Source organism: Erinaceus europaeus, chromosome X (assembly GCF_950295315.1).
Source record: "Erinaceus europaeus chromosome X, mEriEur2.1, whole genome shotgun sequence".
Taxonomy (NCBI): domain Eukaryota; kingdom Metazoa; phylum Chordata; class Mammalia; order Eulipotyphla; family Erinaceidae; genus Erinaceus; species Erinaceus europaeus.
Genome location: NC_080185.1, coordinates 50,885,325 through 50,908,436, shown reverse-complemented (window position 1 = coordinate 50,908,436; position 23,112 = coordinate 50,885,325). Strand labels below are relative to the sequence as shown.

Sequence of the window (23,112 nt, the reverse complement as noted above, 5' to 3'; positions counted from 1 at the left end):
AGAGGGAGCATGTGAGCAGAGAACAACTACTATACATAGTCGAACTGGAACCACACATATGCCCTAGACACAGTGAACCATCCTTTCTCCCCCACTCCCAGGCTAGTGGGCGTAAATAGACAGTTTTTTTTTTTTGGGGGGGGGCACATGTTCTCAACAAACTAAAAGTTTGTTGAGAACTAAAAGGAAGGGAGGGGGAATAGAATTTCCCATGCAGTTATTCAGAGGATTCCACTAGGTGGTAGAAGAGCTCAAAACGTTGGTTAACATGTTCAGGCCACCGAGCTAGCTATGAAGTCCCTCCCTCTCCCTCCTCATTTCCGCCTCCCCCATGGAGTGAGGGCGTAGCTGCTCGCGTGGCATCTGCGACGTCACATCCGGCCCTTGCAGTTCGGAGTCGCGGAACCCGCGCGATGAAGTGCGTGTTTGTTACTGTAGGGACCACCAGCTTTGACGACCTCATTGCGTGTGTATCGGCTTACGACAGTCTACAAGTGAGTGGGGAATTCGGCCTGGCGGGCCGGCGGAGGCTTAAGGCGTCCTGTTTCACTCGCCATTGGCTGCCACCAACCTTACTTTAACCTCTAACCTTGTTTGACCGCAATGCTCAGGAAAAAAAAAAAAAGGAAAACTCCAGCAGGTCTTTTCAGGTGCTGCCGCCCCTTTTCTGGCTCCTCCCTTCGTGCAGCTGGGCCCTCCTCCGACTTTCCCCTCCCTCGCTCCTCGAGGTCCATTCTCTGTCTTCTCTTGCCTCGTTTCCCCGCCTGCTTTTCTCTGTCGCTCCTCCCCGTCTTTTTGCAGCTCCTCCTCACAGCTTCTCTGCCTCGCCTTTTTCTGGCTTCGCTCCTCCCTTCAGCGGCTCCGCCCCTTCAGGCCTTTCTTCCCGCTAGCCTCCAAGGCCAGGGCTGGCGTCAGCGGCCGCCCCTCAGGCCTAATTATTCCCTTGTGATCCACGGCGGTCTTGGCGCGCTAGGCCCGTTCCGGGCTGGGCCCAACTCGTGGAGCCCCCTACCTTGTTTACCCTGCCCCGCCCCTGTCCGCCTTGACCCGCCCTCGCCTCCGTGGCCCCACCTTACCCGCCACCTCCCTCAAGTGGCCTTTGCTCCTCCTCTGACGCCCTCTCCACCTGCGTCCTCAGACTACGGGGCTCTTTCTAAAGCGTGCTTTCTTTTGGAGTCGTTCAAAGCCATGAGGCAGACGTCTGTTGCTTGGTCTCCCAACTAGTTCTCAACACCTCTTTCAAAGTCTGCCTGTTCCACTTCTGAGGTCAGCTTTTTTCATGACTTGGTGAGCTGGGACAATTAGATGCAGCAGGACTATGTGTTTGGTTTAGGTCTCGGTACAGAGTAAAATGGGCCATTTTTGAAAACTAGCTGAAGACTTTGGTAACCCATGCTTGGGTTTGAATTACACTTTAAGGATTATTACTGTATTTTTTTATGCTATAGCTTGTTTAAAAACGGTCACATTTTCTTATTTTTTCGTGTTTCAGATAATCAAGAAACTTGGTTACAACCGACTTGTCCTACAAATAGGTAGAGGAAAGGTGGTGCCTGAATCATTCAGTACAGAGTCTTTTACTCTGGATGTTTACAGGTACAAGGATTCATTGAAAGACGACCTTCAAAAAGCAGATCTTGTTATTAGCCACGCAGGTAAAGTGCTTTAGAATCTTAAGTTTGGTTTTTGATAGACAATATGAAAACTTTGACTTTTTGAGTTGTAATAAAACTACCCCATTAATTCAGTTGATTTAATACATACTTGAATGTACCAATATCAAATATAATACATGCTTTAATGTAACAGTTGAGACCATTATAGAAACTAATTTATTTTTGAGTGAGGTAAGGATGGAGAATTAGTTATAGTTAACACCACTACAGGCAAGAGTCCTATATACCGGATGGGAGGCAAGATTTCTTGCCCAGTAACGTGTGAAGAGTAGCTAAATTTTTTAAGTTAGAATTTGGGCTTACAGCTTCAGCATTACCCAGCCAGCTGATTGGTTGGATTGGTCATGAAGAAATAGATTTTTTAAGGTTTTCTTAATGTTTATTTTAAATGCATGTGTGAAATTGATAGTCAGAAATTCTCTTTAACAGCCACACGTGTAAATCACGTGCCTGCTCTTGAGAGAAACATCCTGAGTTAGTGGATTAGCCAGCAATTTTAGAAGCACTGACTTTTGTAGAACATTGAGAAATTTGACTACAGAATAAATTAGGGGAGTTTCTTGGTCATTTGAAGCCGTAGTTGGAAGTATTATTAGAAATAGACATTACGGAATATTGATACTTAGGGATGTTTGGGGAAAAAGTTAACAACTTGACTGCTGTTCAACACTGGTTGAGTCCTCCCAAGCCATCCTGTGAATTTAGTGCTATTACTATCTGCATCTACCTATGAAAGAACTAGAACTGAGACACAGAAGTCCATTTAATAAATAATAGACAAATAACAGTCTTATTTGGAGTATGTTTTAACTGTTGCCTACCCAAAGTAGATTTTTCTGCTCACTTACTAGTCTCCTTCCATTTAAAATAACTAGGTGATTTTAGGTTTCAAAGTTGTATGTATGTACATTTCTGGAGATTTTATCCTTGAATGTTTTTAGGATACCATCTCACAGACTTGCTTCAAATAGTGGACAAAGTTTGATTTTTCATTTATTTATTGGATAGAGACCACCAGAAGTCAAGAGGGAAGGTGGTAATAGAGAGGGAAAGAGATGGGGTCTGGTGGGTACCGCAGCGAGTTAAGTGCACATGGCTCAAAGCACAAGGACAGGCATAAGGATCCCAGTTCGAGCCCCACTTACAGGGGTCGCTTCTCAGGGGCTCGCTTCACAGGCGGTGAAGCAGGCCTGTGGGTATCTTTCTCTTCCCTTCCTCGCGATTTCTCTCCTGTCCAACAACAACCACAGCAATAACAATAATAAACAAGGGCAACAAAAGGGAAAAAATAGCCTCCAGGAGCAGTGGATTCGTAGTGCAGTGATAACCCTGGAGGAAAAAAAAGAGGGAGAAAGACACCTGCAACACTAACCACTTGCAAAGCTTTTCCCCTGTAGGTGGAGACTGGGACCTCAAACTTGGGTCCTTGTGCATTGTGCGCTCAACTAGGTGCGCCACCAACTGGCGTTTTTATTTGTGTCATTGTTATCTACTTGCATTTGAATAGAAGTACAGTCATTTTCAGGTATATTTCGTTGAACCTGAATCATTGATAACTGCATATGACCAGAGGGTAAATCAGGTTTATAAATCAGACTTAGGGGTCGGGCGGTAGCGCAGCAGGTTTAGCACACATGACGCAAAACGCGAGGACCAGCATAGGGATTCTGGTTCTGGTTCGAGCCTCCCGCTCCCCACCTGGTGGGGTGTCACTTCACAAGTGGTGATGCAGGACTGCAGGTGTCTTTCTCTCCCCCTCTCTTTCTCCCCTCCTCTCTCCATTTCTCTCTGTCCTAACCACAACAAAAATAATACAACATGGGTAACAAAAGGGGAAAAACAGCCTCCAGGAGCAGTGGAGTCCTGGGAGCCCCAGCAATAACCCTGGGGGCAATAAATAAATAAATAAGTCAGGTTTTTGACACTTAGTAACAACAGATAGGTATACGGTTGTTAGTCTGGGATATGGATGGACCTGCCAACACCCATATCCAGCAGAGAAGTGATTGCAAAAGCCAGACCTTTTACCTTCACACCCCATAAAGAATTTTAGTTCATACTCCTGAGAGGAGTAAATGTTAGGGGAAGGTAACCAGAGGGCTCTGAACTCCAATTCCATTAGGACCTGGAGAGAGAATAGGGGAGGAAAAAAATGAAGGACACTCTGAAGTAGGTGTGACTGAGAAAGGAAGAGAATGCAGTATCATAGAAAAAAATGGACAAACATAGATAGTTATAGAAATAGTCAACCCATATCTTTGATCATGGGAGAATTAATACAGTTTCTAATACTTTTTATTATATTTTGAATATATGATTAAAGGTCTATTTTATAGCTATACCAACTAAGGGAATTTTGTCTTTTTTTTTTCTTCGGGGGTTCCACCGTTCAAGGCTAACTATAGCTCTGTGATAGCAATCTTGTAAGTCAACATTTCCTTTGTAAGGTGAATGTTAAGCAAAAAGACAAATGCCATAGCTCTAAAGCTTCTTTCAGTGCAGTAGTACTCCCATTAATTTTAGGGGGGGGAAGCTAAGATTTGGGTTGTCTGTTGCAAAGCAGGCACACTCCCAAGTGAACTGTTTTGCTGCCCTCCCCTTTAACTTCTACTTTATAGCTGTAAAACTTGATGCAGCACGTTAACTTTTTTTTTTTAATCTTAACTGTATTAACAAATTCAGTTTTTTTGTAGGTGCAGGAAGTTGTTTGGAGACTCTGGAAAATAGAAAGCCACTTGTAGTGGTTATAAATGAAAAATTGATGAACAATCACCAGCTAGAATTGGCAAAGCAGCTTCACAAGGACGGCCATCTCTTCTACTGTACCTGCAGGTATACCAGAAACTGATTCTTGCCTTAATTCTACCTTTGCCTTTCTTACCCTTTATTCATCTAAACTATCTATCTCTTCAGCCTTTTAATGCCTTCTATTTATCCTATATAATTTGATTTTTTACCCGTAAAACTCTCATTTGTCTTCTAATTTGTCTTAAGATTTTCATATTGTATTTTTTTTGCGTATGAATATGTGAATTGTGTGAGTGTATATATACATACACTATAGTGAACATCTAGGTGCACAAGTCTCTGACAATGTAAATTCTGAATGCATTTTTTAGATTTTAATGATTGAAGGGGAGGAATTTGACTGTAATTAAACTTTTTCATTCTATAAATTCACTGATATCACTAAATTAAACATTCATTCACTAATCTATACCTAGTATATAACAAATACTGTCTCAGGTGCTGTAGTTATAGTGGTAAATTAGTTAAAGTCCTTGCTTTCAAGGTGCACATTTTTCATTAATGGGAGATAGATACTGAACAATTCACAAATAAGGGATCAAGGTAATTTCACATGGTGAAGTGTGTCGTGGAATTGAAACAATGTGATGTGATAATTGAAGTTAAGACTAATTGCGCAGAATGATCAGGGAAGACATGACTGGATATCAGATATTTGAGCTGAGACTTCAATGAGAAGGAAATACCAGTCATGGTGAAGTCTAGAGGCACAGTGGTTAATAACAATTGCAGAGATCCAAAATTAGGAATGAAGTTGACTTCTGTGTGTTTGAGAAGTAGAGGGAAGATTAGTGTGGACGATGTACAGTGAATAAGGGGAGATGAATCTGGAGGGAGATAGCTCATAAAAGAGTTCTGATTTTATTCTATGGTTATGAAGAATCCACTGAAATCTTTTAAGCAGAGGAACTACTTCTTGCCAAGGAATATTCTTTTCTAGAAATATAAGTACAAGTCAAGCAGAACTGATGAACATTACAATAGGATGACAAAAGTTACTGGTTTGTTTTCCGTTAATTCTTCTGAGATACTAGAAGTTTTCCAAAGGGTCAGGTCAGTAATTCCTATGGTGGTGTGTGTGGGAGAAATTGAACCTGGGATTGAGCCTCAGGCATGGGAGTCTCTTTGCATAACCATTATGCTATCTACCCCCACCCTATAGATACTTTTAAAAAGTATAGGTCAAGGGGAGAAATACTGCAGTTTCCAATGGAGTGGATAAGGACACAAAACTCTTGGTGGTGGGAACATTATGGAATTATACCCCAATTTTATAATTTTGTAAATCATTAAGTCACTAATAAATAGTATAGGTCTCATGGAATGTTATAGTGATTTGAAATTAATTTTATTATAAAAGTAAACCTTATAAACTGAGTGGAACATAAGAGAACTTTAAAAAACTTTATTGCTTTTTGTCTCTTTGGCATAGTAAGTACTTGTTTGTTAGGTATTTGTTGAACAGATTTTGTTGTAATAGGTACTTTTCTAACCACTTAGCATAACATAGATCAGTAAAAGAAAGATTCAAATTCTTGTTTAAAATTCAGATTCATTGATTTTTTTTTCCAGGAGTGCTTACCTGGTGTCCTAATCCATATAGATGGAGGAGAGGGAATGTCGAGATAGCATTGTAATATAGAAATAAAAGTATTGTTAGTGGGGACATACTAGACAATTGGAATTATGTGGGCTTTGGACATGATAGGATTTCGTTCATAGTGCTAGGAATTGAACCTGGGAATCATTCGCAAGCATACGAGTATAGTGTTCTACCAGTTGAGCCATTTCTCTATATGCTCCAAAATTTTATCTTATGAACTGATTTATATAAATCAATTTTTGCAGATGCAGTGTTTTTAATTATAAATGTTAAATCTAATTTCGTATCAGCACATTGAAAAGGAACACTTGTTTCATTAGCATATACAGACTATTCAAGTTTAAAAGCAAGTTGTGCAAGTCTCCACTGAATATTTAATAGTTTTAGATGTTTTTCCTATGTAAATTTCAAGAGCATCACAGACATATATGTTATGTATATTTTCACTTTTGGTATATCACTTATTTATCCATATGTAGGCTGGATGGCAGTATGTCTGTTCTAATTTAAGTGATTTGTTCAGTTAAATTTTTGAAGTAATGTTTTTTTTGTCTTGTTTTTGTTTTTGCCACGAAGGTTCTCTGGAGCTTAGTGCTGGAGGCCATTTTTTTTTTCTTTATATTATGCTTGATAGGATGGAAAAATTGAGAGGGAAGAAGAGATAGAGAGAAAGAGACACCTGCAGACCTGCTTTGTGGCGTACCCCCCCACACACACGTGGGGAGCAGGGTCTCCAACCCAGTGGCCCAGCCCAAGTAGTAGTTCCTCTCTTTTTCTCTTTCTTTCTTCTACTTTTTTTTTTTTTTTTTTTTTTTGCGGTGTGATTTGGAACCTTATTTCCAAGGTGTATAGCTATCATACATTGCTTGATTATAGACTTACGATAATGATTCACTTGCAAATAAGGTTATTTTTCCATTCATGGCCTAATCTCAGCTTAAGTATGTTGCAATATTTACTGTTCAGTTTATCTTCTTGCTTTTATAAAATAATTTAATGAAATTATTTATGCCCAGTTCTGAAAAGTGATCCAAACTAATCTAAATAATTCTTTCATGAATGAACATTTCTGAAATACTTCATGTAACAAAGGAGAGAAAATGACTGCTGAATTGACTGCCATATACTGCCCTTAGTACACCTTTTCTTCACTATTCAGAAGTAGAACATTTCTGTGAAACTTTACGTAAGCCATAATAGTATATTGTACACAAGATAACCAAAGAATCATACCATAGAGCATACAAAACCTAAAGTAGCAATGATAAATAGTAAAAGCGGGAATGTAGTGAATATACAGCCTGTGTATAGTAGTTTTCAAGGAATGAACTAGGTAGTGTCACGATTACTGCTTTCTGTAAGGACTCAGCAAATACTGACTACAGGTTCTACATATTTGTGACTTTTTAAAAAATATTCCCTTTTGTTGCCCTTGTTTTTTTATTATTATAGTTATTGTTATTGTTGATGATGTCATTGTCTTTGGATAGGACAGAGAAAAATGGACAGAGGAGAGAAAGACAGAGAGGGGGAGAGAAAGAGACCTGGAGACCTGTTTCACTGCTTGTGAAGCAATTCCCCTGCAGGTGGGGAGCCGGGGGCTCGAACTGGGATCCTTGTGCTGGTCCTTGGCTTGGTGCCACCTGTGCTTAACCCGCTGCACTACCGCCCGACTCCCTATTTTTAATTTTTTATCTTTTTAAATATTTATTGGATAGAGACAGATAAATTGAGAGGGGAGGGGAAGACAGGGAGAGAGGCAGACACCTGCAGCTCACTACAGATGGGAACCACCATGGGTTTGAACCTGGGTCCTTGCACACTGTAACATGAATACTTAACCAGGACCACTGCCCGGTCCCATTTTATCTTTTTTTAATATTTATTTCCTTTTGTTGCCCTTGTTTTATTTTTTAATGTTTTATTTATTTATTTATTTTCCCTTTTGTTGCTCGTTTTGTTCTTGTAGTTACTGTCACTGATGTCGTCGTCGTTGGATAGGACAGAGAGAAATGGAGAGAGGAGAAGACAGAGAGGGGGAGAGAAAGATAGACATCTGCAGACCTGCTTCACCGCCTGTGAGGCAACCCCCCTGCAGGTGGGGAGCCAGGGTTTGAACCAGGATCCTTACTTCAGTCCTTGTGCTTCTTGCCACATGCGCTTAACCCACTGGGCCACCTCCTGGCCCCCCTGTTGCCCTTGTTTTGTTGTTATCGATGTCCTTGTTGTTGGATAAGACAGAGAAGTGGAGAGAGGAGGGGAAGGCAGAGGGGGAGAGAAAGATAGATTCCTGCAGACCTGCTTCACTGCTTGTGAACCGGTGAACCGGGAACCTTAAGGCGGTCCTTGCGCTTTGTGCCACCTGTGCTTAATCCACTGGGCTACCACCAACTCCCTCTGTTTTTAATAGATTTTTAAAAAATTTTGGTTTCTTTTACTTATTGGATAGAGAGAACCAGAAGTCAAGAGGGCAAGGGGAGCGAGGGAGGGAGAGATAAACCCACAGCCCTGCTTCACCACTTGTGAAGCTTCCTCCTGTATGTGGAGACCAGGGGCTTGAACCCCACGTCCTTGTGCACTGTAACATGTGCGCTCAACCATGTGTGCCACCACCCGGCCCCTCCCACTTTATCTTTAAAAAGTGAAAATCCTCTTTGGATTTCTTACAGTTACCAAAAATCAATACTCATTTAAGTCTTAGTAAAAGTGAAGTGGTATAAGAAACCTTTGAATAGCCAGAATACCTATGTTTAATTCTTCTTACTATGTATACCTGTCAGATTACATTAAAATTCACATGCAGTTTGAGATACATCACAGTATTCTTGGAAGTTAGATTCAGTCATCGAGTGGGCAGCAGATGAATTATGGAATTTTCTCCCATATTACCTAATATTTTTCTTCTTCTGTTTTAGCACGCTTCCTGGGCTGTTACAGTCAATGGACTTATCAACACTGAAATGTTTTACTCCTGGCCAGCCAGAAAAATTTTCTGCATTTTTGGATAAAGTTGTTGGATTAAAAAAATAAACAGTACACTCTCAACACTTTAAATACACCCCTGAAATCCAACTTATGGAATGTGTTTAAATCAAATTATATATATATGGTATATTTGCAGAATAATATAAATCAGTAAACTTTCTACATGTATAGAATGTATTGAAATTTTTATGATGTGAATGTAGCATTTAGATGCAAATCCTAATTATAGTTTAGTAAATTTATTGAATTTTTCTCAGATATTTATTGATCTTTAACAGGATTTATTCTATAGTCTCAGATGGATTTGGAACCATTAAACAGTCAGTTAAATGCATGGACTCTTAACAAAAACAACAAACTTAATTGATTTAATGTTAGGGAAATAATGAAGGAGTAAGTAACAAAGTTGTAAAGAAATTATGTCAGAATCTTTAGATTCATAATACAAGTAACCAATTTTTCAAAGTATTATTGCTTCTGTTGTCTTAAAAAGTTAATAGGATAAAAGTATTACCAAGACTGTCATGTCAGTTTATGTCCTATACTTAAGAAACTACTTTTGTCCTGAGCAGTTGAATGGATATATTCACCTTTCTTCTATATAGCTAAGAAATGGTAAATAATTTTACCCAGTGTCAAAGCTTTATTGATTTGAGAAAAATATATCAGAAAGAACTTCTACCAAGAAGTTTTTTTTTTTTTTGAGACTTCCTCTCATAGTGATATTGAAATACTTAACTGTAATAGGAAAGGGCTGGTAAGTTATGTGCTTAAAATTAGTTTTTCAAATAAATAAATGGTATGCATAATGTCTTAAATATATGGTTTTAAAGTTCATATAGCTAACCCAAAGATAGATGCATTTTTTTGAATAATTGGTCTCAAGACCTATGAAATTAGTCTTCATAATATCCTGATAGAAAGTTTAAACAGAATTATAAACATATAAACAGAATTCACTAAAAACACATTCTTATCTTAGTGTAATACCAAACTTGAATATTCTGAACATTTTACTTGGAATATGCCATATGCTTTTATAGATTTTCCAGATTGGGGATTCTGGACCATTGTAGTTGCCAAGCACTAAGAAAAGCAGTACTAAATGTCTCCTTAGATTTTAAAGACAAAGTCATGTAGATGTAGGGGCCAAAATTAAAATGTATACTGCTTGTTTGGCTGTTTAAGGAAGAATTCCAAGAATAAATGTCAGTAATATTAAGCAGTAATGTAATATTTTCTTTGCCATTTTATAAGGGTATAAGCAGCCCCTCCAATTTGTTTAGAATATATATTTTTTCCGATAAGAATTATAGTCTGAGAAATTAGGTATGTAGAAAGATTGTTTGACAGTTGGGGAAAGATTTGGAATGAATGGACCTGATAAATGTGTAGTCAGTCATTAATTTTCTGGTATACAGTCATTGTCATAGTTTTAACAGTGGGGAGTAAAAAATCAGAGTCAAGACTTCTTGAATGCTTCATATATACAGGTACTATTCAAAGCACTCTGCATTCAGAATATCATTTTTATTGCCACCATGGCTGTAATTGGGGTGTGGTGCCAGTAGCCTCTTTTGTTTACTTTTTTTTTCTCCTTTCTGTTTTGTTTGGATAGAACAGAGAGAAATTGAGAGGGAGGGGGATATAGAGATGGAGAAAGACATATCTGCATATCTGCTTCACAGCTTGAGAAACATTTTCCCTGTATGTGGGGAGTAGGGTTTTGAAGCCAGGTCCTTGCACTTGATAGTTGTGTGCACAACTGGGTGTATCATGTATCACCACTACCTGGCCCTAAATTCTGATTTTTATACTAATCCTGTGAAGTTATTGTTTCATTTTTTTGCCATAAGAAAACGGAGCTCTGACCATAATATAAAAAAGTCTTGTGTTAGTCAGGGTCAGAGAGAGCCTGGAAATTGTGATTATAATGCTAAATTTCAGTATTTTCTTTTTTAGTATATGTGCTGCCGAAGCGAGCACGAATTTCAGTATTTTCTTATCACAAGTGGAGAACCAAATAATTGAAGTAAAAAAATCCCAAGAAATTTAGATTGTTTGGTAGCCATTGGTATATAGCCTATTTTAGCTTTTTACAAATACATACAGATTGCTACTCAAAATCTATATGGAGAAATGTCCAATTAATTGATTCACCTGGTTGCCAGTTTCCTTTTAGGCATGTATGTCTGCTGATTCTCTAAGCACCTAAAATCTCAATGGGGCCTTTACTAAAATCATATTTATCCTTTTTTTGTGCTCTGAGATCCATATCATTACTAGTAGTGTCACCATTTAGTCAGACTCGCTATATCTAACCTTTTCTACCTTTCTATCTAACTAGACTCCAGGTACTCAGCTTCTTAAATATCTCAAGCCCATTTATTTTTTGATTCAGACTTTCAGCATAAATAAATATAATAAGAATCCATTTTTAAAAGATTTTATTTATGAGAAAGATAGGAGAGAAAAAGAGCCAGACATCACTCTGGTAGGTACATGTGCTGCCGGGGATTGAACTCAGGACCTCAGTGCTTGAGAGTCCAAGCTTTATTACTGTGCCACCTCCCGGACCACAAGAATCTTTTTTTTTTTTTTTTTAATCAACATGACTCCTATTCTGGAAGAACTCTTTTATTTATTTGGGGAGGGAAGCTATTTTCCTGTTTTTGTTTGTTCATTTTTTGTTTTTTTGGTGATTTAATACACTTTTTTTTTTTTATCAGGGCTCTACTCAGCTCTGGCTTATAGTGTTTTATAGTGGGATGGGTTATTGATCCTGGGACTTCAGGACTTTATTCATTAGTCTCTTTGCATAACCATTATACCATTATGCCCTTTGTTAGTGATTTAATAATGGTTTACAAGGTTATAAGATTGCAGGGTATAATTGCACACCATACCTTTCACCAAAATTGTGTGAGGTTTTTTTTTTTATATTTTCCCTTTTGTTGCCCTTGTTTTTTATTGTTGTGGTTATTGTTGTTATTGATGTCATCGTTAGATAGGATAGAGAGAAATGGAGAGAAGAGGGGAAGACGAGCAGTGGGGGGAGAAAGATAGACTCCTGCAGACCTGCTTCACTGCCTGTGGGGAGCGAGGGCTCAAACTGGGATCCTTCTGCTGGTCCTTGAGCTCTGCGCCACGTGCGTTTAACCCTCTGAGCTACCCTCTGAGCTACCACCCGACAGCCTACCCCCAGCAGTAACCACCATAGTTCTCACAGTGTCTTAAATACAATTTTAACACTTGTTTCTACGCAGGTTCATATGTTCCAATTGCCTGTATTTTTTTTTAATAAAAAAAAGTTCTGGGTTATTGCTAGGACTCCATGCTGGCACTGCAAATCCACTGCTCCTGGAGGCTATTTTCCCCCCATTTTTGTTGCCCTTGTTGCTCTTGATGTTATTATTATTGTTGTTATTAATGCTGTTGTTGATGGATAGGACAGAGTGAAATGCAGAGAAGAAGGGAAGACAGAAAGGAGAAGAAAAAGATAGACACCTGCAGACCTGCTTCACCACCTGTGAAGTGACTCCCCTGCAGGTGGGGAGCCGGGGTTCGAACTGGTATCCTTACACCGGTCCTTGCGCTATGCGCCACATGCGCTTAACCTGCTGCGCTACTGCCCAACTCCCCGCCTATATTTCAAATTTGAATGAAACCATGAGGTTATCATCTTACACTTACTTACATAAGTAGGACTTAAAATTTAAGTCTTAAATTTTCTTTGTGAAACATGGTAGGCTTTTTATAATTGACAAATACAGTTCCGTAACTTACCATTCTTATTAACTTTATTATTAGGTATTAGTTCTAGGAAACACTGTCCTCTTACACACATTTATTTCAGACTTTCACTTGACTAGAGTATTTAATATCTGTCTTGTTTAGAAGGTGTTGCCATCACATTGAAGTTTGTAGGGTCGGATGTTTATAGGAAGAGAATCTAAAGCATAGTGCATGCAATATCCAATGGTATTTAAAATGATGTTAAATAATATTCACTGTTGAGTATTTTGAGTAAAACAATTGACAGCTTTGTGAATATTATTTATAGAGTTTGCCAGTAAAAAGTTGCATGGAAAGATTTAAGGTAGCTACCAATGACAGTTGTTCATTGAAACCTTAATTCTTTATTTACCAGAGCACTGCTCAGCTCTGGCTTATAGTGGTACAGGGGATTGAACATGGGGCTTTGGAGCCTTAGGCATGAGAGACTCTTCTGCATAGCCATTATGCTATTTACCCCTGCCCGAAAGCTTGATTCTTTACATGAATATCTTTAACATAATTTTTACTGTATAGTTATTTCATTCTTTCAATGAGTTTTTATGAGTGGCTAGACAAAAGGTCTGTCTTCAAAGCGAAATGTAGAATATGTAGTTATTGACTTCCATATTGATTCTTGAACATAATTTTGAAGGACTAGTATACTATTGTGTATCATCTATATGATATTTTACTTCTAAATTTGTGTTGTCAATGAATTTTTACCATGTCTTAGCCAAAAATATTTTTATTGACTCATGATTTTTTGATGGCTGCAGGTAATGCTCTGTATTTATTTGATAACCAATGACTTAGAACATTTTTTACATGTCTGTTAGTTCATTGGATCTCTTTGAAGATCCTCTTCCCATTTTTGGATAGGGGTGTTTGTTTTTGTTGCTGAGTTTGGTGAACTGTATGTAGGTTATTAGTTGGTGCATGACATGAAAGATCTCCCATTCCTTAACGAGTCTGTTTTGGTGATGGTTCCTTTTGCTGTGCAAAAGCTTTGTGGTTTGCTTTTGATGTAGTCCCACTTGTTTTCTTTGCCACTGGGCTTGAGTCATCAAAGATGCCTTTAAAACTTAGAATTGAAAATGGTTCTGCCAGTGTTTTCTCTAACCATTTGATAGTTTCTGATCTGTCATCCAAAATATTTGATCCATTTGGAATTTACTTTTGTGTGTGTTGAGATATAGTGCCCAGATTTCATCTGTACACTTCAATCCAATTGGATATCCAGGGACCAGGCAGTGGCACACCTGGTTAAGCACACACATTATAGTGAGCAAGGATTCAGGTTCAAGCCAGCTGCAGGGGGAAAGCTTCACAAATAGTGAAGCATACTTGCAGGTGTCTCTCTGTCTCTTTCCCTACCCTGCCTCAGTTTCTCTTAATCTTAATCCAATAATAAATAAAATATGATTAAAAATTAGATATCCATAGGTAGAGAGGCTTATTTATGGGCTCTCATTTCTCTTCCACTAGGACCATGTGTCTAATTTCGTTTCAGTGCCAGGTAGTTTTCAACTTGTTACTTTATATGCCTAGAACACAGTTCCTAAAACATCTATAAGACAAGTTATTTCATTCCTATATTTGGATGAGTTGGGGAAATTGCTTGACTAGTAGCCATGTTTGAACTTTGCCTTGGTTTTTTTCAGTTAGAGTTCAGTTTAGGTAAAATTGTTTTGAATAGTGAACTACATTGTCAGGTAGCAGCTAGCAACAGTTAATATTTAAGCATTTTTTACTTAGTAAAAACATGACATACAGTATCTTATGTAGTTATTCTAACAACTTTCAGTATAGATCACAGAAATTCTAGAGCAAACTTTGAAACAATTTAGAATGAATACTTAGTGTATTTTTCTAAATAAAATTGCTTTATTTGATTTTGTAATCTTTTTTTAATGTGCTCTTGTGATAGAAATATGGTGTTAGCATCAATAATTAAAATTCATTAAAATATTTTATGTTGAATGAAAGTTGCTTGTTTTTTTTAATTGGCTAAATTCTTTACAGTATAGTTTTTAACTCATAAGCACAGCCTCTGATCTCCCCTCATTTGTGAGATTCCCCAGTGCCTCAGTGTCCTTTTATCCTGTTCCTTTTCCTCTTTCCATAGAGTTCTTTGCTTTGATGCAATATGCTACACTCAGTCCAAGTTTCACCTTATGTTTTCCCTTACTGTTCTTTATTTTTAAATTTTACCGAGGAGTGAAAGATTATTCTGTATTTGTCTTTCTTTTTATGGCTTGTCTCATTCAATATGATACCTTCAAGGTCTCACCGTGATATTGCAAAAGAGAGCTCATCTTTACCAGCTGCACATCACTCCACTGTGTATATGTATTGCTTCCAAGTTTGGGGTATTAAGAGACTGCTGCTATGCACATTGATGTGCATAGATGTCTTTTTGGATAGGTGTTTTTGTATTCTCAAGGTAAATCTTTTGGAGAGAGATTGCTGAGTCATAAGGTAGGTCCATTTCTAGAGTTCTGATGAAAATCCAGACAGTTATTCACAAGGGATGGGCCAATTTACATTCCTACCAGCAGTGTAGGAGAGTCCCTTCCTCTTATAGCCACTCTCACAATTTGTGTTTCTGTCTTCCGATATATGGCATTCTCACAGGTATAAAGTGGCATCTTATTTTTATTTCCATTTCCCTGATCATCAGTGACTTTGAGCATTTTTCATATCTGTTGGCACTTTGGATTTCTTTGGAAAATATTCTGCCCGTATCTTCCCTCCATTTTGGGGGGTTATTTGTCTTTTTACAAATGAGGTAACTTATTTCTATAATTTGGTTATCAGTCCTCTGATGTAAGTCATGTAAAGATTTTTATCCTACTCCTTAGGGGAGAGTCTTTTAATGTGATGCTGGTGATTCTCTTTGTCTTGCAGAAACTTCAGTGTGATGTAATCCCATGCCCTTGGATTTGAACTGGTTAAAATGTTGCAAAAATTCCTTACAAGGAAGAGAGTTCTGTGTTTTCCTCTAAGTCTTTTATGATTTCTAGTCCAACTTCTAAATCTTAGATCCATTTGGAGTTAATGTAGATGTGATAATTTAGTTTCATTCTTCTGTATATGCAACCAAATTTTCCCAGTACCATTTGTTGAATAGGTTCTCCTTTTTCCATTTGATGTTCTGGGTTCTCTGTCAAAATTAGATGTTCATAGGTGTGTGGGCTGATTTCTGGGCTCTTAATTCTATTCTACTGGTATAGGTGTCTAATTTGGTTTCAGTACCAGGCCAATATATTTCAAAAGCATTTTATATAAATCTTAGTTGGCCTTTTTTTTTTTTTTTTTTTAATTTGAGAGTCCTTTTAGAATTTCTTATATTGCAGACTTGGTAATGATAAATTTGTTTCAGCTGTTCCTTGTTTGGAAAGGTATTTGCCTTCATACATTCTGAATGAGAGTCTGACAATATAGAGAATTCCAGGTTGGGGGTTCGGGAGGTCCAGCGCAGTGCGTTAAGTGCACATGGAACTAAGTGCAAGGACCAGCTCAAGGATCCTGGTGTGAGCCCCCGGTTCCCCACCTTCAGGTGGGTCGCTTCACAAGCAGTGAAGCAGGTTTGCAGGTGTCTTTTTCAATTTCTCTCCTGTTCATCAGCAATGACAACAATAATAATGACAACAACAAGGGCAACAAAATGGGAAAAATGGCCTCCAGAAGCAGTGTATTCATAGTGCAGGCACTGAGCCCCAGCAATAACCCTGGAAGCAAAAAAAAAAAAAATTCCAGGTTAAAATCCTTTCTCATTTAGAGCTCTGGATGTCTTGCAATTTTCTTCTTGCCTATTTTATAGTTTCTACTGAGAAACTATTTGCAGATCATCTGATGGGCTTTTCTCAGTGTGTGACCCTTAGTTTTTTCCCTTGCTGTTTTCAGGATCCTTTGTGTTTTGTCTTTACCAGTAAATTTGTATGTGCCTTGATTTGCATAGGTCTTAATTGATTTTGTTTGGGATTCTCTGAAAGTTCTCTACTGTTCTGCCGATTAGTATGTATTCTCCTGTCTGCCTCTTGTTCTGGGATTCCTAATATTGGATTCTTGTTTCTGGTGCTGATTTCATGAACTTTTTATCTGTTTTCTAGGTGATTTACTAATTTCTTTGTGCCCCCTGTTTTATCATGTTTTAGTTATTCTGCTTTTAGCCTCTAGTTCTGCTTTCCGATGTTGCTATTCAGGTATGGAGCAAGTTGACCTCTGGGCTGTTTGTTTCAGGACCCATGAAGTCAGCTATCCTGTGATGTGAGAGAGAGTGGTGCTGTTGCTCTGGGGGGTAACACTCGTGCCCCTGGTAGATGAGAGCTAGGGTAGGGGTTGCTGCTCAAAGCAGTTGTGTCTCTGTTCAAATTTTAGAGAGAATTAGACAAACCGCACAGCTGTAAAAACAAACAATACACACACAAACAACTGTGAAAGTACAAGGAACACATTCAGAAAAGGAATAAACATACTAACAGCATGCACATACTCAAAAGGAGATAAATGAGATAATACACAAAGCAACAAAGGGGGAAAGAAGCAAATAGGAATATATGTACATACTCTGTGGTAGTGTTGCTGGTGTATAGAGTCCTTGGGGGAGGCAAGCAACATATTAATTGTCTTATTACCAATTGAGGATACTTTTGATTTGCTGAAGCTTCTCCAAGTTCCCAAGTATCTGTCTTTGCAAGTCTGCGGCAGTGAGTGGCTGAGACTGCCTGGTTGTTTCAATGGGTGGATCAACAACCCCTCAGGTCTGCTCTGCAGGTCAAGACAAATCAAGGAGGACCCCACACCATGTGCAAGGTGCTTTGATTGAGCAGTAAAACTGGCCTGAAGGTAGGCTGTTCTTTTAGAGTATGTGTGATCAGGGTTGTAACCTACTCATTTTCCACTACTACTGGAGCTATTCTATGTTTTCTGCAGGTACTATTGGTCTTATTTTCTCTGAAGACTCAGTATAGGCACAGTACTAGGACAAAGGGTGTCAGGTACCCCTATGTTTCTATCCTGGGTTATTGCTGATTGTAGGACAGCAGTGGTCACCTTTTCTGATTCTAGCAGTCACAGTAAACTGATTTCTGCAAAAATTTGCTTTACAGTTTACTTCTGGATCGTGATCAAGTAGGTTATCCTTTGTGAGTACAGCTTATGTCTGGAATGCAGTCTCTGAAGACTTGAGTCCTTGGCTTTAAGGCTTGAATGTGGAAAAGAAGCAAAAAACAAACAAACAAACAAACAAAAACTCACAGCTCTCATTGTTCTTTTCAGTGTTCTTAGCTGTGTTTTTGTTCACATGTTACAGGTTTCCTATATGAATTCTTTATAGCCCCTTCTCTGAAACTTCCTGTTCTCTGTAATCTCCTTTCTCACTGAGAAAATCAGGATCTGTTGATTTTTAGACCCTTCATTCAGCCATCTTGGCTCTGTCCTGAACATCACCTGTTTAACTTTGACCTGGCATTTCCCATTTCTTAGCTGTTTAGTACTAATAGGCTTTTTGTGAGCCTTGAAGATAGGACTATAGTTTGCAGTGTATTTTTGATATTTTGGCTTTGAAGCTCTCTTTTTTTAGGTGTACTAATTCAATACATTGTTTTAGAGTACAAGTTCTCAAAGTATAGCCCCTGCAATAAGCAATTTCATCCCAGATCTTGTTAGAAATGCATGTTTTCAGGACTCCTCCCAGGCCTGGACATGGGACAGTCTATCCCTTCCTTTTAGTACCACTTTTCATAGTATTAGGGTAGTTTTGAACATCATTAAATGCTTTGAAATAGTTTTCTTTTATATACAGTTGAACCCAAAGACTTTTTAAGTTTATTATTTATTAATGAGAATAAGAAAGAACCAGAGCATCACTGTGGCGTATGCAATGCAAGGGATAAAACCTGGGACCATATGCATTATCTATGTGCATTATCTATTTTGCCACCTCTGGGTTCTCGACACATTTTTTTTTGAGAAGTGCTTGTATTTGTTAATGCTTTTTTTTTTGTTTCATACATTTGATAGGATAGAGAGAAGTTGAGAGATGAGAGGTAGAGAGACACCTGCAGCACTGTTTTATCATCTAATGAAGCTTCCTCTGTAGGTAGAGACAAAGGAATTGAACCCAGGGCCTTGCACATGCTAACACATGTGCCAACTGAATGTGCCACCCCCTGGCCCTTCACAGATAAATATTTTTTAAAGTTCTACTGTACAAATTTAGGAAGTACGGTCTGAGCCTTTGTTCATATCTTCTCTTATATGGGATTTCACTTTAGTAATGGTATAAGAACTGGGAGATAATATATTGTCTTGCTCCCAGTACTATTAGTGGGAGAGTATGAAAAACCTGGTAAACTCTTAGAATTTGAAACCTATTTCTTCATCTGTAGAATGAGACCTTTATACTTATAAAATTCTCATTATCTTTTATCTTCCTGGTTAATTATGCTATTTTGTTTTTTGCTCACTTAATGGATAATTTTAATTATTAATACATATATTATAAAATGTTAACTAGTTCTATAAGCCTTATAACAAGAAATAGAAATTCTATGCTCAACTCTTCCACCACTTATGAACCTGCTTCCAAAGGGAGAGATAGCATAATGGTTATGCAAACAGACTATCAAACCTGAGGCTCCGAGGTCCCAGGTTCAGTCCGGAGCACCACCCAGGTTCAGAGCTGAGCAATACTTGGCGGGGGGAGACCTGCTTCCTATAGGTGCTTCATAAGTGCTGTTTTCAGACTAATTTTTGAGTATTATATATGGAGTTCCTAATATGAAATAGGTGTTTCCTTTTATTATAAAGTAGTAAGTTTATAGACAATATTTAAATGTAAGAGAGCAAAAGTTTAGTTAGTTGTGTGAAGTGTTATCAAAGTTGACATCATTATGACTAAAGTTTTCTTTTGACTTAAAAAAAATTTTTAGTGTATTTATTTATTGAATAGAGATAGCTAGAAATTTAGAGGAAGGGGGAGATAGAGAGGGCAAGAGACAGAGACACCTGCAGCACTGTTTCACCACTTGTGAAACTTTGCCCCTGAGGGGGGTGGACCAGGGGCTTGAACCTGGGTCCTTGCGTACTGTAACATGTGCGCTCAACCAAGTGCATCATCACCTGGTCAGTACAATATTTTTCATGCCTGAGTCTTGTAGTAAGTATTCATGGATTATATTTCCTTTCTGATAAAGCTCCCTTCATTTTTTAAAATTATTTTCCCTTTTGTTGCCCTTTTTTATTGCTGTTGTAGTTATTGTTGTTGTTAGATAGGATAGAGAGAAATGGAGTGAGGAGGGGAAGACAGAGGTTGGGGAGAGAAAGATAGACACCTGCAGACTTGCTTCACCCCCTGTGAAGCAACTCCCCTGCAGGTGGGTAGCTGGGGGCTCGAACCAGGATCCTTACGCTTAGTTCTGCTGAGTGCTTGTTTTCCTGAGATTTCTCTTTCATCTTTATCCTGGAAAATACATTTACTTTTTTTTCTCTTGTTGAATTTTATGTTTATATAATTCTTTGTGTGCCCCGTCACCTATGCCCCCCCCCCCCATTTTGTTGTTTGGCTTTTAGAGAAAGGTCATTAAATTAAAATAAAATACTCTTTTTTGTGTGTGAGAACTTCTACTTCCCCATCTGATTGATAGCATGTAATTTAGTTTCTCCTCAAATAATGAACTTACTTGTTTTCTGCCTTCTAGTTTTGTTGAGTTCATTACTATTCATATATGATCTTTTGCATATGACCTATTTTATTTTCTCTGAAAGCTTTACAATCATTTCTTTATTTTCCGACTTTAGAAGTGCTATTGTTCTATGCATTGCTGTCTGTTTTGGTTTCCTTGTTCTAGCTACATTATGGACATTTTCAAGCTACAATAAATAGTGATGCTCATTCTGTAGTGCTGGAATTATTGTGATCACCAACATCATTTCTTCCCTACCACTTGAGTTCCTTCTTACCCTCGTATTGGTGTAATTGTTCATAGATAAACTGTTTTTTCCTCTTCAGTCTTTCCAGTTCTCAGAGCTTCTAAAATAGAATCCCTATTCCTTTTTGTTCTATTCATTAGTATATTTAAATATAGCAAATTGTACAACTTTCTCATACATTTTTTATAAATTTTGATAAATGTATATCTTGTAACCACTACCATAATTAAAGAGAAAGAACACTTTAATTGCATGTATATATATATATGTGTGTTATATATGTATATATATATATGCATATATATTCTTTTATGCCATCTCTGTACTCAGCCCTTTTTTAATATTTATTTATTTTCCCTTTTGTTGCCCTTGTTTTACCGTTGTAGTTATTATTGTTATTGTTGTTTTTGATGTCCTTGTTGTTAGATAGGACAGAGAAATGGAGAGAGGAGGGGAAGACAGAGGGGGGTGAAGACACCTGCAGACTTGCTCCACCACTTGTGAAGCGACTCCCCTGCAGGTGGGGAGCCGGGGGCTCGAACCGGGATCCTTATGCTGGTCCTTGTGCTTTGTGCCATGTGTGCTTTACCTGCTGTGCTACCGCCCGACTCCCCCTTTTTATTTTTTTAAGCTGTATTTATTTATTTGTTGGGTAGAGATAGCCAAAAATTAAGAGGGAAGGGAGAGGTAGAGAGAGAGACCTGCAGCACTGCTTCACCACTCACAAAGCTTTCCCCCTGCAGGTGGGGACCAGGGGCTTGACCTTGGGTCATTGTGCATTGTAATGTGTGCACTCAACCAGGTGTGCCAACTGTATTTAGCCCTTAACTAACTGGATGGAATTGATTTTTTTTTTGCTTCCTTACAGTTTTGCCCTTTTCATTCTGTCATGTAAATACAATCTTAAGTAGTCTTCTGAATGTCTTACTTTACTTGGCACTGTGCACTTGGGATTCATACATGCCTTTGTATCCATACTTTGCTATTTTTTGTTCCTGAATATTTTCTGTGGATGTATCAGTTTTTCACTTCACCAGGTGAATGTTTGTATTCAAATTTGGGAGATCATAATTTTGAGGAAAGCTACTAAAAAACATTTATCTGCAGGGTTTTGAAAGTCCATGTTTTCATTTCTCTTAGATATATGCCAAGAAATAAGAATGCTAGGTCAGGTGATGATGACTCTTTATAGGAAACTGAACTATCTTCCCAACTGTTTTATGTTGGCACTATTTTATTTTAGCAAAATGTAAGCGCTGCAGTTGCTCCACATTCTTATCAATACTTGGAATTGTCAGGGTTTTTAAAATTTATTTTAGTCATTCTAATTTTTTTAAATTTTTAATATTTATTATCCCTTTTTATTGTTGTTATTGATGTTGTCGTTGTTGCATAGGACAGAGGAGGGGATAGGGCGGAGATAGTAGGGTAGGACAGAGGGGAGAGAAAGAGAGATAGATACCTGTAGAACTGCTTCAACGCCTGTGAAGTAACCCTCCTGCAGGTGGGAATCTGGGGGCTCCAACCAGGATCCTTATGCTGGTCTTTGCCCTTTGCGCCACGTGTACTTAACGCATTGCGCTACTTCCCAGCTCCCGTTATTCTAATTTATATGCACTAAACTGAGTGTGCCACTACCCAGACCCTGGCTTTTATTTATTATTTTGAATTCCAGTTTCTTGTTTAATCCTTGTTGGTATCTATATAACTTATTAGAGACATTCTATTGATATAGCCATGTCATTATGGTTTTAATTTGAATTTTCTAAATTATTAACTTGCTAAGCATCTTTTTATGTGTGTACTGGCCCTTTATATATTAGGTGGAATGTCTTGCCCATGTTTAATTAGAATGTTTAAGAGTTCTTTATATCTTCAGTAATAGTTTTTTTAATTTTTTGCTTTTGTATATGGTTATCGGTTCCATTTGATGAAAATATCTTTTTTTTATTATTAAACTGTTGTTGCACCTTTGCCAAAAATGAGTTGATCATATTGGTGTGTCTGTGTGTTTCCTCTGTAGGTAACTTTTCCTTTTTCTTTTGGTATCTTCCTGCTTCTGATTTTTCTCTTTATTTCCCATTAATTTTCTGGTTCTTTTTATCCCTCTCTTAGTTTTCCATTCCTCTGCCCCATTCCTCAAAATGAAGTATGTCGATTTCTCCTAATTGATATTATATGCCTTGTTTTTTAGTTTAAACCTAATTATGTAAATACACAATTTTCCAAAAATCAATTAACTTTTCCATTCTAACTCTTTAATTTTTGTCAGTGAACATATGGCTTTAGAGAAGGATGTTGATCCCTCTTTCTGAAATGTTTCTTTTC

At 38.0% G+C, this 23,112-nt stretch overlaps 1 protein-coding gene across 1 annotated transcript in view; it reads left to right on the top strand.

The window, feature by feature from the left end:
- Positions 1 to 379: 379 nt before the first annotated feature.
- The window catches only part of ALG13 (ALG13 UDP-N-acetylglucosaminyltransferase subunit), a 76,459-nt gene continuing 53,726 nt past the window's right edge, over positions 380 to 23,112 (top strand). The window contains 4 exon segments of the mRNA XM_060182654.1: positions 380 to 494; positions 1,493 to 1,655; positions 4,370 to 4,508; positions 9,003 to 9,099. Coding sequence (XP_060038637.1) covers positions 414 to 494; positions 1,493 to 1,655; positions 4,370 to 4,508; positions 9,003 to 9,099 — 480 coding nt within the window. The 5' untranslated portion in view covers positions 380 to 413.